The sequence below is a fragment of the Notechis scutatus genome, chromosome 4, assembly GCF_049901735.1.
Source record: "Notechis scutatus isolate UNSWTSFEM ecotype Mainland chromosome 4, rNotScu1.2, whole genome shotgun sequence".
NCBI classification, from domain to species: Eukaryota; Metazoa; Chordata; class Lepidosauria; order Squamata; family Elapidae; genus Notechis; species Notechis scutatus.
In genome coordinates this window covers 38946060-38962171 of record NC_142012.1, presented here as the reverse complement: position 1 = coordinate 38962171, position 16112 = coordinate 38946060, and the positions used below count along the sequence as shown (strand labels likewise).

The window sequence follows — 16112 nt, the reverse complement described above, 5'->3', positions numbered from 1 at the left end:
AAACTATCATAAACATAGTCTTGCAGACTGTAGGCCTTGACACGTTGTTGTTTTGTTTCAGCCACTTATCTGAATAAAGGATAGACTGAACAAAACCTCCTATCCAAGAGTTTTGAAGTCAGGCATCACTCCCAATTCTGGTCAACTCATTTGTTTTAGTTGATTTGGGGCCAGTTTTAATGATTGCCAAGTTTTTTAAAAAAAAATTTTTTTTTTGGCATAAGGGCACTTTTCCAAACAAAATGAGGTTGTAACCAATCCCATATTTTATTTTCTTGAAATCACTTATAGCCTGGGAAAGTCTCAAAGACATGATTAGAATAAAAATGATGAGTGAGGTTGGAGCTTTGCTTTCTAAGCAAAAAAACCCAACTATCTATGGGGATTCTCAGTCATCCAGGTCATGGTTGTCTCAAAGGTGCTTTCCCAAAAGGCAGCTGGACTTCGTTTTTCTTTGAAGACATTTCACTTTTCATCCAAGTGAAAATCAGAACTGAAGAAGCTTCTTGGATGAGAAGTGAAATATCTTCAAACAAATTAAAAAGTCCATTTGCCTTTTGGAAAAGCACCTTTGGGACAAAAAACAAATATATTTCTCATTTTTAACAGATCTACATAATCTAAATGAATAAATAAAATTAGCCTAGCAAACATCACAAAAGTTGCCCACAGATGCACCTTTCCTAGTTTGCTCTAGGATAATGAGTTGAACACAATTTACTTCCATCCTGAATTGTTTGGTCAACTTCCTTGCAAGTTTAGAGAATAATCGCTGCAATGCAACAGGCATGCACAAAGCAACAAATGTCACTTTGATAAAGCAATTTGTTTAAACCAAACCATTTGGGTAACATTACATTACATTGGGTCAGGTTTTGGAGAAGGCTGTTCTCGGCCTTCCAGACAGACTAGCCACAGTCCTCATCAAAACTGCCCAGCCTGGCGAAATTTCAAAGTGCCCCAAGAAAGCTCCAGGTAATTATATTGTTATTTTAGAGTATTTTTCTCGAATATCTCCCAGGAAGTCTCACTCTTGCATTCTGATCTCTATGGGAACAAAGGAGAAAAAGGCTGTTTGTGTGCCAGAGCCATCAAATCATTTTATTCTAGACTAGTTTCATCAAGTAAAATTTAATAAATAATAATTCTACAATAAGGACTTTTCTGCTGTTTTAACACTTTTGAAACAATATTTAGTTTATAGCTTTTATTAAAAATGCTGACATCATGATTTACAGAAACCATTGTATTAACAAATGGACCGAAACCTACCCTGATGTCATCTTTATGCCTTCAATCCAACAGGTGAGACGCAGTGAACAGCTCTCCACTTGTCTATAAAGGTGGTCAAGTAGGTGACAAGACCGTCTCTGTACTTACAGCACAAACCTAGTTTTTTCAAGGGCTGATTCCATGTGAGCTGGAAACTGGGTGAAGGAAGATTCTAGTTCACACGGAAGCATTGTGTATATGTGATACCTTCCCACCCCTGCTGAAGACAATGACCCTATATGTTTATGTCACCAGTTTTACTAGGGAATATTCTAATCAATGATGGAAATTCTAAAATAGTCCTTTTTAATTGTATCACATTTATAGTCAACTGATTTCACAATAACTTATATAAAACTACACTGGAATGCCAAATTTGTTGAACTAAAGGCAAGATGAATTAAACAAACTTGGATATTTACAGAAGGAAAATATAGACCCTCTGACATTGCCAAAAATGGCTAATGCTATTTGGAAAATGACAACACTGAAAGGAGAAACTGGCTGTATACCAATTCTTCATTCTTTATGAAGCAGATCAAAAGTTACTCTGTGGAATATATGCAAATAAACTTTTTTAGCAAGGCAAACAAAAGAGCAAATGGTTTAAAGAATCAAAAGCTAGAAATGTTACAATGGAATAAAAGGAAGATGCTCCAATTTACCTCTTCTCTATGGTTCTTTATTGGCATACAAAGAATGCTTCGTGTTTTATAGCCTGTGATTTGGTCCACTTCAGCATTGAATCGGGGATCCTGCCAAAGAAAGAAAATATGTAACTGTGTACACACTTTTTCAAAAGATGTTCCCATTTATTTATTTCATAAAACCGTGGGATATCTAACTAACAATTCTTCCTGAAAATTATATTTCCATTCTGAGACAGTCTGTAAGAAGATTCAACCTATTTAGGAATTCTTATCTTCTTCTTTTTTAAAAAAAAAACACCATAAATTTCTAAAGGTCTGTACAGAGCAGTGGTGGGATTCAATTTTTTTTAGGTGGCAGAGGAAGGATACTATAAAATCTCCAGTCAGAGGTCTCCATTTGCCAGTTCTCTGAACTACCCAAAATTTCCGCTATCGGTTCTCCAGAACTGGTCAGAACCTACTGAATACTACCTCTAGAACGACTAAGATTTAGTGATATGCAATCCTGTGAGATCATTAGAAAGGGAAGGGCCAGCACATAGCATGTGAGATAAACTTTGCTCAGCATAAACAGGGCTAGGGTGAATTTATGTTTACAGGGTTTAAGGACAGAGATTTGGGTCTCTAGTAAATGAGTTTCCTTAGAATATCTACTGTCAAAAACATTAAGTTCATGCTGGGGAGTATCAGAGAACAACTGGGGAGCACCATGGAACAACAGGATGACTAGAATTATATTGGACAGACACACATATAGTTTATATATAAGTAAGGTTTATAAATAAGTACAGTTCAGATCACATTTCATGTTATAGACCTGGGAGACATAAAAAGACGTAACCAGAAGGCTGTGAAGTTGTGAAAATTGTAGCTGCATGGATTAGAAAAATATTGAAGAGATAAAGTACAGAAGTATTCAAAACAATCTGTAGTATCAAGAAAGTTGATCAAGAGTTTTGTTCCAACAAACCTCAATTGAAGGAGATTGAGCATGATGAAAAGTATAAGAAAGGGCACCCAAAATGACTGGATGTAATTCATATGGATCTTGGTTAAAAATAAAGTTAAAAGGGACAACAGGAAACATTATAGGGTGGGTACATACAATAGTAAAAGACTTTGAAAAATGCAGATCAAGAGATGTTTTTCTTCACCTCACACCTTGTTGGAACTTGGAATTTCTCACTGAAACTAAATGTAGGGAGATTCAGAAGAAGTAAGATTAAAGCATATCGGTTAAACCACCCCTTTAGAGATTGGATGAGGTCTATTAGTTTTAATTCCTGTATTTTCTGGATATACCATCTGGGAACAACATGACTTGAATAAACAAACAAAGAAACAAACAATGAAAGAGAACTACTTCCACTGCTTGTGGTTCCTTGAATGTATTTACTTGCCCAATACTATTCTTATGTTCTTAAGGCTATACACCAAAAGAAAGAGAAGCACTGTTATTTGATTACCTTTACTTGGAGGCCATCTGCATTTACTTCTCCTGAACTGTTAGCTGGCTAACAGCCATTCTTAGAGCTTTTGATTTAAGAAAAATAATATAAACAATTGGTGCCTAAGGCTGTGTGATTTCCCCCCTTTCTTTTTCTTCTGTTTGTTCCATTATTCTTGTGTTCCCTTTGTTTTAGATTAGAAACCTGAGGGCTAAGTCTTTGGTCATTTCTTCACCTTGATTTATAGCACCTTCTAGTGTCACCCAACCATTGTGACCGTGATACAGCAATAATGAGGACAGGTTATATATATATATATCACCTCAACAGTGGCTAGTTGATGATAGCAGATGTTGTAAAACATTTGAGAAGAAATTATCTGTGTTACAACTGACATTTGTAATCCACTTTAGGGATAATTTGCAATAAAGAGTATTTTAAAATATTTAAATAAATGATATGATAACATTGTTACAAGCTTGCACAACTTAAAAGGGAGTTATGAGATGCATAAAAATATAAGCTTTCAGTGGCTTCTAGAAGGACGATACTTCTTAATGTTGGTGAAAATGAACCGGTGATTACCAGTTGCTGGGGGAATGCAAATAAAGAAGTGGTTTTGTTCCCCTTTCCTACTTGTGGTTTCCCATTGACAACTGTAAAAACATGATGCTGAACTAAGCAGCTTTTGGTCAATTCAATATAGCTTTCCTTATATGTGTTGTGTGTTTTTCCTGCTCTAATCTATTTAAAAAGCAGCTTCTCTAGATAAAAACGTTCACAAACATACACCACATGCAAGCATCCTTTATTTACCTCATAGGCATTCTTGATATTCAAAGGCTGGCCAAAGGCTGCCACGTGGCCTACAATTCCCTTGTTCCATTCCAAGCGGATGCAGTTGTTTGAAGCTTCTTCCAAGGTAGAACCTTCTGCAACATCAAAGAGTCGGCTGATAAGAAACTTCTCATTGGAACTGTCTTCGCAGACCAGAAATAGGGAATACCGATCGGCAGCTATGAGTTCATTGATGTGCAAGAAAATTTTATGACAAAGGGCTGTGACATCCAGGTGACTAGAAATATCCTTCACCAATTCTAAGAGTCTTGAGCATTGATCGCCTGCCTTGGTTCCAAGTGTCCGAGATTGGAGAGGCATCTGTTCCTTCTTTTCAGTATCTGACAAGAAGCTCACTGTTCCAACAGAATCTTTGATAACAATGGGCCTAAGAGGTCTGTCAAATTCAGAAGCTGATATCTTCCTAGTTGGTGGTGTGGAATTAGTGCTTTCAGTCCGTATGGAACAAGAACAAGCTTCACTGTGATGTTTGGTCCCTTCTTTGCACACTGGAATAGTATGAACTCTCTCAGAAAACCATGCATTGACCATCTCTCTGCATAAGAGAAGAATACAGTAAATAAGAAGACAATTGGTAGAAGTAGTGTCGATACATTGAGAAAAGAAGCACATCTGTACAGCCATATCCTTTTCCTCAGGATGTTCTCTATTTAAAACCAACTCAGAGACTGCCTTGAATGTTTAACATAACCTAGCAATATCTCTGAAGCCCTTGGTGGTAAAAATGGTCTGGGTAAAAAAAAAAACAGTCATCAAAACATTGAAAGATTTTAGCATCCTATGAAATGTTGTAGATGACCATTGAAAACTTAAAATTTCAAAATATTTCATGTTTTTAAAAATTATTTTAGCTGATAGAACACAGGTGTCAAACTCATGGTGTCATGTTGCCATCACATGATGTATTGCAACATTTTTCCCCTTTGTGAAGCTGGGATAGGCATAGCCTACACATGACGGCTGGCCCATGAGCCGCCATTTTAACACCCCTGTTGGTGGACACCAATTTATAAATCCCTGATTTAGAAACGTATGCTTCGTAAACTGAATGTCGTTTCACATCAAATTGAATAATTAAGTTTTTCATATTTAATCCCAGATGCTACATATATGCATATCCTTCTTATTCCTAATAAATGAGAAATATAATAGATTTCAGACAAAATAATAGCCAATATATATAAAACAGACCTATCTTTAATTCCCCTACTAAACTAAATATATGGTGCAAAACCTTCCAAATGTTTTATTTTTGTTTTAGTTATTTATTTGTATCCTGCCTTTATTATTTTTACAAATAGCTCAAGGTAATGAACATATCCAACCTTCTTTTTTTTCTCCTATTTTTCCCCACAACAACAACCCTGTGAAGAAGATTGGGCAAAGAGAGAGAATTCACTCAGCTGGCTTTCATGGTTAAGGAGGGACTGCAATTCATGGTCTCCTGCTTTCTAGCCTGGTGCTTTAACCACTACAACAAACTATATTAATATGTTATATTATAAAAGTGGAATATATTGCCAGTGTCAATAAATTCACATTCTAGTTATTTACATATTTATTTAACATACATCTATTTATTCAAGTTGCATAGAAAAATATTCAGATCGTACTTTTGGAGCACTGGATTTCAATATTCAGTGCTTCTTTCAGTCATATTTTCAGAACGGGTTGCAATGAAAGTACCCAGCCTCGAACACTTGTATGAATGAAATATGTCCAAGCTGAGCAGCTTCAATGAAAGCTGTGTGTAATCCCAAAGCAAACCAGCCTGGAAGCACTTCAGACAGCATTGGGCAAGAAGGCAGAAAACAGCCTTCTTCATGCAGCAAAGGCCCAAATTTGTTAAGATAAAATGGGCAACTTCTTTACTATGGCAAAGTGAATCAGGTCACCACCATGGTTTGAATCACTTTGTCAAAGTGAACCTTTGTGTTTTTTGCATAAGCCTACAAGATTTCACTTGGACAAGAATGAAAACAAGGAGGAGAGGTGAAATGGTGTTATTCTGGTTGACAGAAGTTTGGCTGAACAATTTTTCAGTACACGTCTACATTTTGCTAAAATATCTGTTTATAAGAATGAATTCAGAAGAGTCACAGCAGTGAATTATACAAGGAACAACCCTTAGTGATGGATCTATGGAGAAGCACGATAGAAGCTTTGAGGGTGAATTCAGACGGGAAAGTTGATAATTTACATACAGATGTATATCTTTCTGCTGTAATATGTATATCAACCATGCCATTATTAAAGCTATTTCAGGAATTTGTCACATGTTCAGAATAAAGTACAAGTGACTGCTGTTATGAGATTCAATTTGCTTTTTCTCAAAGTACAGGTCTTGGAATTCAGTAATGTTACAAGGTCTGATTGTTCAGAGCTTTATTTTTTACAGATGGTGGAGCAATGATTGCCAACTTTGCAGATTGTAGTTAGACCTAAGCTTCCATGGAAACGAAAAGACTGTGGTTTGTTGGGGGCAGAAAATAATATTAACTGATACCCAGGCTTCCTGGAGCTGAGTTCTACTTCATTTGTGCCAAATTTTAGGGGTGAATGTGAGTACGAATATGATGCTCACCAAATATGGGTTTTTTTCCCTTCCTATAAGACAACAAATCATCCTCTGCTTTCCTCTTTCTTTAATAAAATGCTGTAACCAAACCGGATTCTTGCCTTCTGTAAATATGAAGGTACTCAACTGATATGATTGGGCAGAGAGAAAGCTAGAAGAGAATTCAAATATTAGGGAAGGAATCTATATAGGCCAGTAATTATGGTATCAAAAACACTATTCACCGATTACAACAAAAATATGTGTTGTGTTTATGCATATGTATGGGTATATGTATTCCCCTGAAATTAGGAAAATAAAATCAGATGGGGCTGGAGAAACATATAATACTCTTCCCAATTTGTAATGGGTCAAACTAAACTAGATTAATATGGATTTTTGCCTCTTTTATCCTCACATAATAAAACTATTTTAAAATTGAGCCAAGTATTTATCAATTTGATACTTTCAACTTTCTCTGCTTGGTATTATCCAGCTATGGTTACTTTATAGCCAGAAAAATCAGTTTGACTTAAACATAACCTATACATTATACTGTACACATTTCACAAACACAAAAGAAGGCAGACCTGTCTTTTCACTAGGAAATCCAATACATGCCTAACCATAATATATGTTGCCAAGTTCATTGGAGTTTATTCCATTAAATCAATATGGAGAAATGTAGCTTTAACCAGATGTTTTCCAGTGGGGAAAGCTGACATATTTCCCTCCCTAGAGTTTTGACATTTATATAAATGTCATCAGTCAAATGTCATCTAACTTTTAAATAAACCGATTTTAGGAATAAAAACAAAAGATTTTTTTTCTCAGTGTGCTATTCCTTTCTCATGATAGCTCAATCCACCTTTCTAGCAACAAGGTTTATATTTATGCAGTACTTATTAACAATTAGTAATAAGGGACACTAAAATTGAACTGAACTTTGGGAGACCTATCTGCTCAGTGCATAGCAAATGTAACATTGAATATTTCTTCTAACATACAAACCCTATTCTTAATCTGACAATACCAAAACATTAAAAGTTTAAAACTAATGGCATACTGGATAGCAATGGCCACATTGCTCAATTCACTACCAGGTTGTGGCAACCCAGGAGACAGAACCTACCCCCACCCAGGGGCCTCCAGGAGCCAGCAGCCCAAATGTAATTCAGCTGCAACTGTCTCTGACCAAGGAAGCTGAGACGCCCAGGATGCCTGCTTCAGCAACTGAAGCAGAAAGGGATGAGCATTGGTGGAAGAGAATCCCTAAAGCAGTCGAGGTTGCACCGCCATCTCCCCTAGCTTCCATCGCCTGGGGCAATGCATAAGTGAGCTACAAAGACTGGAGTCGATGAAGGAGTGGGGAAAAGTCAGAACCCCATTTCCTCTAATGGAAGCCCCAAGTGAATCATCAGAGCAATTCAGGGAGGAATTCAACCATGCCACCCTTCGCAATGAGGGGCCATCGCGCCGCCCAAAAGAAAGAGGAAAAGAGGTGGGGAGTGCAGTTGATCCCCATGAAGTGAGGAAGAGCCACATCCAACCCACCAAGCTCCAATTAGCCAGCCCTAAGTTTAAACTGAGCCTAACCTCGGAAGAACCCCGGGATGCTCACGACCTTCAAGTCCGTTTTACTGCATTCTCTTACTGTTGGCTTAAATTTATGTTTATTTTTATTTATTTTTAAACAAGTTTTATTGATTTTTTGAAGATAAACAAAACATAGGACATAAAAGTATAAAACCTCCTTTCTAAAAATTACTTATGAGTTTTAACAAGGCAAATAAAACATTATTTTTTAAGGCATAGTTCCACATTATCACATTTCCATTTAAGCACATATATATCTTTTCCAAATTTCTCATTGTTTCTCCCTTCGCTTTTATTCAATTATATTTCTTTCTATCAAGGTTTTATTAATTCTCAATCAAACATAAACACACAAAATACAAAACATAAAACAAAACATAAAAAGATAAAACCTCCTTAATTATCATTTATACATGTCTTTTCCAAATTTCTCTCCCTTTAGTTTTATTCCTCCAAGGTTTTATTAATTCACAATCAAACGTAGCTAACCAAAACATAAAACTTCTTTTGAAAAGTGGCTTAGCCCCGGGTTACATCTTTTTTTACAGACCTAAATCAAATTCATGCTCACCTTATATACCATTCATATCTTATTAGCCATTCTATATTTTCTATATAACTTCTCCCTTCTTTTCACTCTCTTAATTATATTTTATTTCATCTTATTTCAAAATCATTATGTTTGTATCTTTAGTCCGTTCTTTTCCAATCATCTATTTATCTCTTCTCCTTAGCAAAGAATTTCCCCTGTAATCACTTTTAAAGTGTGACGCCTTTCTATCTTTCCCCTAAAGTAACACTTAAAATAATACATAATTTCTATCCTGATTCTGCTTAGTACATTCTACATGTTGCATTTTAAAATAAAAGAATAATGAACTTATAATATAGTTAAGTATATAATTTCCATTCTAGTTCTAATTCTAATTAATACATTATTTTAGAATAAGAAAATGAAATAGTAAATTTATAATAACATTAATTTAGTTTTATTTTGTGTGGTTTATGAAATCTGCTTTAGAATTTATGCTGTCTTCTTATTTTATTATTTATTTTGTATAGTTTATAGCCCACTCTATGAAAAAGCTTCCAAGCAAATTACAGTTTGCTACAATTACAAACTCAGCAAGAAAATAAACAAAATCAAAACGATAATAATGATGTCCATTCCTCCAAGATGGTCATCAGTAGGTTGATAGTTCAAAGAAATAAAACTCTCTTGAAAAATCTTGTACACATGACAAAGGAAAGAGCTTTACATTCCATAAAATGGAGATAAAGAGTTAAACCCTTATTGTTTTAATCGTGTCCTGTTCACTTCATAGCAGAAAGAGACTCTTGGACCTTCCTGAGATATTCTCACCAGAAAACTCCATTTCTGGCAAAGCAGTGCTTGGTGTTACCAGGTACTCATTTGTTTAGTTTCCATAGGTTGTTACTAATTGTTAGTAAACAGCACAGTGACTTAATGAGAGAATTAATCCTGCCAGGATGAATTGATCCATTTCTGTGCCACCTTCTGGACCAGCTATAATTTGGAAATCATTGTTAAAGGTGGATGCCCTATTAATACATAGAGCAATTTACAGTAAGCCAATCAAGTGGTGGATTACTCACACGGATTACTCACACCAGAGCATCCCGGTTTAAGGATTATCACTGGCCACAGCTTCCATCTGCTTTTTAAGCATTAGCCATAAGACCAAGAGGATCTCCCAAAGCATGCACCAATTTCTTCAGGAGAACATGGCCTGGTACAGAGAAAGTATTGGAACTAATATTCCTGGGTATTTTTCGAGGTACAACAACTCAGTCCGGGAGAGACTTAATCTGAGATTATTTTACCCTGTCCATTAAGTATAACAAAATAAAATAACTACACGTATCACAAGACTAGCTTATGAGTATCACAACCAGATATATTTTTATAAATACTTAGCATTCCAATATTACAGAGGTTAAGAAACCACATAGACAATCTCTTCACCAAAAAAGAATTTGATTATTTTGTTTCTGTTTTCTTCCTATCTTCTGCAGATGAAACAGGAAGAAGTCAAAAGCATGACATGGGAAAAGGCACCAGCTGCATTGCACTGTAATTTGAGTTTGACAATATACACATCAGCATTCAAACAAGGAAGCAACTGAAGTTTTTATTTAATTTAAGACAACATTAAAAATTGCCAGTTGCCCCAATGGACTTTACATTAACCAGAGTCAAATTACAGTCAGTACTAAATTCTTTTTGTATAAAATTATCAATTCTTGCTTCTTGCCAGCTTTTATTTTTTTACTTCAGACAATCAGTATGATCTATTTGTTAAAGAGCTAAAATGTGTCCTTGTGTTAAATTATTATTTTTGGCCACCTAAGCAAGTTAACATATATGGCTTAAGATCTAATTATAAAGACTGCAAGAATAGTAGTTTAGCAATATTAAGGATTTTTCATTGGTAAGTATTGAGACAAATGTAGTAAAAGCACAGAAACAAGGAGGTCAAGACTGCAAACAAAATAAGCAGATTTATTTATTTACTCTTCTATTTGTATTGCCTTCTGATCCCATGCTCAAAATATTGGAAAAGTAAAACAAAGCTTAAGAGTTACCAAATAGAAGTTATTCTGAGAGGGAATGATGGATCATGAGGCTGGAAAACATTTTTTTTTCTTATTTCAACACTGTTCATTAGAGGTGGGCAACACATGGCCTACGGGCTGAATACAAGGATTTGACTTCCAGGATTCCCCTCTCCAAGGCTGGGAAAGATTGATCTAGGCCAGCATGAGCTAATCTCAGGAGACATACATTAATAGAATCAAACTAACCATTAAATATGTGCATTTATGAAACTAGCTTTCAGGCGCAGGCCAACCTTATTTTTCTGGAATTAAAAATTCACTTCAGTGTGACTTATTAAAACTTATGAAACATTTGGCTAACAGTCAAAGCAGAAGGATGAATCTGTTGTGAAACTTGTTAGCAGGATCACAATTGCTTCTCTTGTATTATCCATAGGCTCTTTTAGCAAAAATGCTGTTACTCAATCTAGTTGCACCTTTAAATCTTCTGATGTTTTTTTAATTAAACATATACCATCATATAGATTTATTCTGAATCCAAGTTTACAGCGGAAGAGGAAGAATTATTATACTACAGAACAATTCTGCTGTAATTATGGGTCTTTTGCTGGCTATAAATCTTGTGATAGATTATTAGAGTTTTAGGGATGGAAGAAGAAAGAATACAGCCAAATTAAATCTTACTGAAAGTCTGGAAAAAATAGTCACTTTTTATCCAATAATTTTTAGTCTCTTGTTTCATTTGGAAACTGCTGTGAACAAACTTATACATAGGGTACAAAAGATAAGAATCAAATATTTATCAGTTGTACCCTGGGCAAGTCACAGTCTTTTAGCCCAATCTACTTCACACATTTATTTAAACACCAGTCTCAACCTGACAGTTTTTAAAAACAAACTAAGAAGGGAACATGTACAATACCCAAACAGAAGTATTTCCACAAACAAAATTGCATGAACTTTTCCACCTGTTTGCCACGTGTGAAAAAAGGATATGAGATAGAAACCACTGTCAAATATCTGGAAGGCAAATAAAACTGATAGAGATCTTTTGCATATAGGCACACTAGATCTTTTGCATACTAGACAGAAGTCATGAAAGATGAGCTGCACAGATGCTACATTTGACTGGAAAATTCATCTTCCATCACGAAAACTATTCCCACCTAATGGAAAATTATGTATATGTATCTTAAATAACATACAGCTTCACAAAGCAGCACATAGCTTGTAATAAAATCTTTCATACTGCGAATGTGTCTTTCTCATATTAACACCCTGTAACTCATCCCTTGAAAACATTATAACATTTAAGTTATAAAAGACTTAAACTTTAAAAATAGCACTTTAAAATAGCATCACTGTCCCTTGGGTAACTGGTTTCTTAACCAACTACTTGATACTCTCAGAATTCTGAACCATATTGCATACCTATTCTGTATTTTAAAATATCTTTGTACTAACATAGTTAGGAAAATGGTAAAATTAAGATGTTGCATAATTACTTATTAATACTATAGCTTCTAAGTTGACATCTTTAGTATTAAAATATTCTTAATTTTTAATTCTCCAGTACTAAGATAAGAAATTACTTACTTTCTTATTAAAAAGTGATTTAAATCTGGATCAGATATTATTTTTTTTCAAAGTTTTAAAACAGAAAAGTGGTGGTTTAGGCATATTTCCCTTTCAAGAGTTAAGATACAAACTTTTATCAAAGCACGTGAATACTTTTGAAAAAGTGAGGCATAATTCCTTCTAAGTTTTAAGTGCATTAACACTGAATATTGTCACCCATGAATTTATTTTGAGAGACTAAATTCCAATAATCATCTGATCACACCATTTTATATTTACAGTACTGCACATACACAATCTCTTCTGAAAGTGTACCTCTGATAAGTGCCATTATACAATATATTTATATAATTTGAACTTTAGTACAACTCCGATATCAATGCAACCCAAATTCTCCCTTTATAAAAACTAAGTTTTGTTAGGTAGGTCTTATGCAGGTCAATTGTATTTTTTTCTATTTTTCAACAGGTATAAATTTGCAAAATGAGATTTGAAATTTTGATTGCCATCAAAGTTACTCTCCTCTTAAAAACAAACAAGACCTTGCTGAATGCACAAAGTACAGTGTCAGGCTAGTTTCAAACAGTCCAGAGAGTAAAAACTGAGGCCTATCACATATATGATATTGTGTTTTGTAATCTCCACCCCATTACAAATCTTTCTTAAAAACATAAAATGATTTGTGGTGTTAAAAAACCCATATATTCATGATTCTGACTTTAAAAAGAAATCAACTTAATTCCAAGTATACATAGGAGTATCTATTTGCTCAGACTGCTTTTAGATTCTTATACTGAAAACTAATATAGAATACAATAAAATCACATGCATATGATTGTGTTCCTCACACTTTTTACATGCTACTAATGGATCTGTATTCAGGGGGCAATGCATATATGAAGTTATTTGTTTAAAACACTGATATTTCTCAAAACTGGTATAAATGGATCTCCTCTATCACCAATAAATACATTTTAAAAACAACATACACACACACATATACACACAAACACTCATATATATACACATACACACACATATTTATACATGTTAAAAAATACTAGCACAAATACAAAATTTGACATTTGATTCTCTTGTATAACAGTATAAGTAGTATACCAAAGTGGCGTAATTAAAGCTAATAATGAAGATTTTTTAGTTCATGAATCGTTATCTTTAAGGCAATCCATAAATCAGATGAGTTTATTACATTACCTTATTGCCACTATTGCAAATACTGGAAGAACTGGAAGAAAAAGTGCCTATTTTTAGAATAAAATATATCTATAGCATTTAATATTCATTCCATACAGCTGTAATAGCCTAATTAAATATGACAACTGTGTCCATGAAATTCAGTGATTAAAAATATTCCTCACTCATTAATGAACTAACATTCCATTAATTAATATAGCAATCAAAATCTGCTACCCTAGCTATTATGCATACACTAATAATAGCCACTGCCACATAAACTACATAATATTCTTTGGAATATAGCAACACTGTGGACAACTGAAGTTATGTATAGACCAGATACATACTTACAATATAATAGGGTGCACTTCATATTTAACTGACATCAAACCAAAGAACATCCCCACTTTGTGTTTGTGGTTATAGCTTGCAAATGTTATAATTTATAATAAATACTATTGTGCATGAAATCTAGGCTCTGGAATATGCAGCAGTAACAAAAAATGCATGTCTACATTCTAGCTTGTAACCAATTAATTTTTAGAAGGCATGCTACTCAGTTTTGATTGTTTGTATTTTTAAAAGCACATATATGACATTCTTACCCCAAAAAACCACCAGCAATGCTGGTTTCAAGTATTTTCATTCTTTTCCTCTTGCTCAATTCAATTACCCCTCCCTCCAATACCAAATCCTATGGGACAGTAACTTCTACTGTATATTTGTCTTCAATATATATTTAAATGCTCTGGGCTGGGAGGAACCCCAAATTATGTACAAGAGTGCAAGTTCTTCCATAAGTGCTGTGGGATACATGTGATGCCTATGGCGGGTTTTATTCCATTCTGGGTTTTTATTTTAGATCCCTCTTAGAGAGAGAAGAGGGCATAGTCCCTGCTTCGATTTTGTTTTCCTTTTGAAAGGAGACTAGGCAAATACGGGAAAAGGGAAAAGGCTTCGTTCGTCGCAGCTGGGCTTCGGGAAGGCAAGTGACCCGTGCAACCTGCGAGTCAATAATTAATGGGAACCTCTCCTCTTACCACACCATCTCAGATGGAGAGGCACACTGGCGTCAAACCCATCCAAACCCCATCCATCTCCATTAAGGGGTCGGGGAAGCCAAAGGGGGCTGGAGCAGATGGTGGGAGCCGCTGGAGGAGAGGGGGAGCCTAGAGACAAATCCGGAGGCGATCAGGCGGGGGGGGGCTTCGCTACGGCCGGAAGACTTCATTTTGAGTTGCCGCGCTGACTTTCTAACCCCGCCAAGCCACCCTGGAGCGTTGCTGCTCTCTTTGAGCCGCCTGAACCCGTTTTTCTTTCGAACGGAAACTACTCCGAACTTGAAACCTGACTCCTTTTCTAAAACCAGTGGAAGTGCCTCAGCGCCAGAGTACCTCGCTTTGTCTCCAAAAGGCAGCATGTCCAACTTGAGAGAAAGGAATCCAGGCGAGCTCCTTTGATCTCCGCTTTGGATCTCAACCGAAACTCGAGCCGAGACCTCTCCCCGGGTCCCCCAAACCCCACCCTCGACTGATAAAACTTCTTTGCCCTTGGCCGACTTGGAGCCGCTGCGGTGCACCGCTGCCTCCTGGCGGCCGTCGGCGGCCGCGCCTCTTTCGCAAACGGCTCCTTTTGGGATACCCCACCCCTCCTCCCTCCTCTGGAGCTCAGCTCCTAAAAGTACGCCAAGGAAGTGGAGATCGCCACAGATTACAAATTGACAGAGCTGGAAAGGACCTTGTCAGTCATCTAGTCCAACCTCCTGCCCAAGCAGGAGACTCTACATCACTTCTGACAGATAGGAGTCCAGTCTCTTCTTGAAAGCCTCCAGTGATGAAGTTCCCACAACTTCCGAAGGCAACGTCTGTCCCATGGGTTGATTGTTCTCACTGTCAGAAAATGTCTCCTTATTTCCAGGTTGAATCTCTCCTTGTTCAGTTTCCATCCATCCTTCCTTGTTTGGCCTTCAGGAGCTTTGGCCACTCCGCCTCGCCCCCTGCCTTAATAGTGTCTCATGGCAGCTTCTTAGCCACAGCATCTTTCTTATTGCTCCAGCTCCTAAATGATCACAAACGTCCTTTCATGGTCTTTGCTATCAGCACTGCGATGCTGCCCTTTGTCCTTCAAAAAAAAATAGGTGGATCCGCTTCCCTGGACCCAGCCTGCTATGAATCTGATGCTTTCGAGGAAAGGGCTGAAAAGCTCCTAGCGTTTGGTCCACTGCTTCCACACATAGAAGCTCTATTCATGACTTTAAGGCTTTAAGGCGTTGGATCTCCGTGGCTTTGCCTTCTTTCTGTGCAAGGGAGGTGTCCCCAACACTGAAAAGCTTCATGTGCTCTCATCTTTGCTGTAGGGAGAGGATAGTTACCTTCA

The 16112-nt window shown here is 36.2% G+C and overlaps 1 protein-coding gene across 9 annotated transcripts in view; it reads right to left on the bottom strand.

The window, feature by feature from the left end:
- PDE5A (phosphodiesterase 5A) overlaps positions 1-16112 on the bottom strand; it is a 98931-nt gene that overhangs the window by 57419 nt on the left and 25400 nt on the right. For 6 of the 9 annotated variants that reach the window (XM_087963188.1, XM_026667073.2, XM_087963186.1 and 3 more), the window contains exons 2-3: positions 4187-4763; positions 1938-2027 (exon numbers count right to left, since the gene is read on the bottom strand). In XM_087963188.1, coding sequence (XP_087819314.1) covers positions 1938-2027; positions 4187-4759 — 663 coding nt within the window. In that variant the 5' untranslated portion in view covers positions 4760-4763. Of the gene's footprint in view, positions 1-1937; positions 2028-4186; positions 4764-15130; positions 15288-16112 lie in introns of those variants that run through there. The other 3 variants (XM_026667072.2, XM_087963184.1, XM_087963187.1) reach the window with 2 other exon arrangements.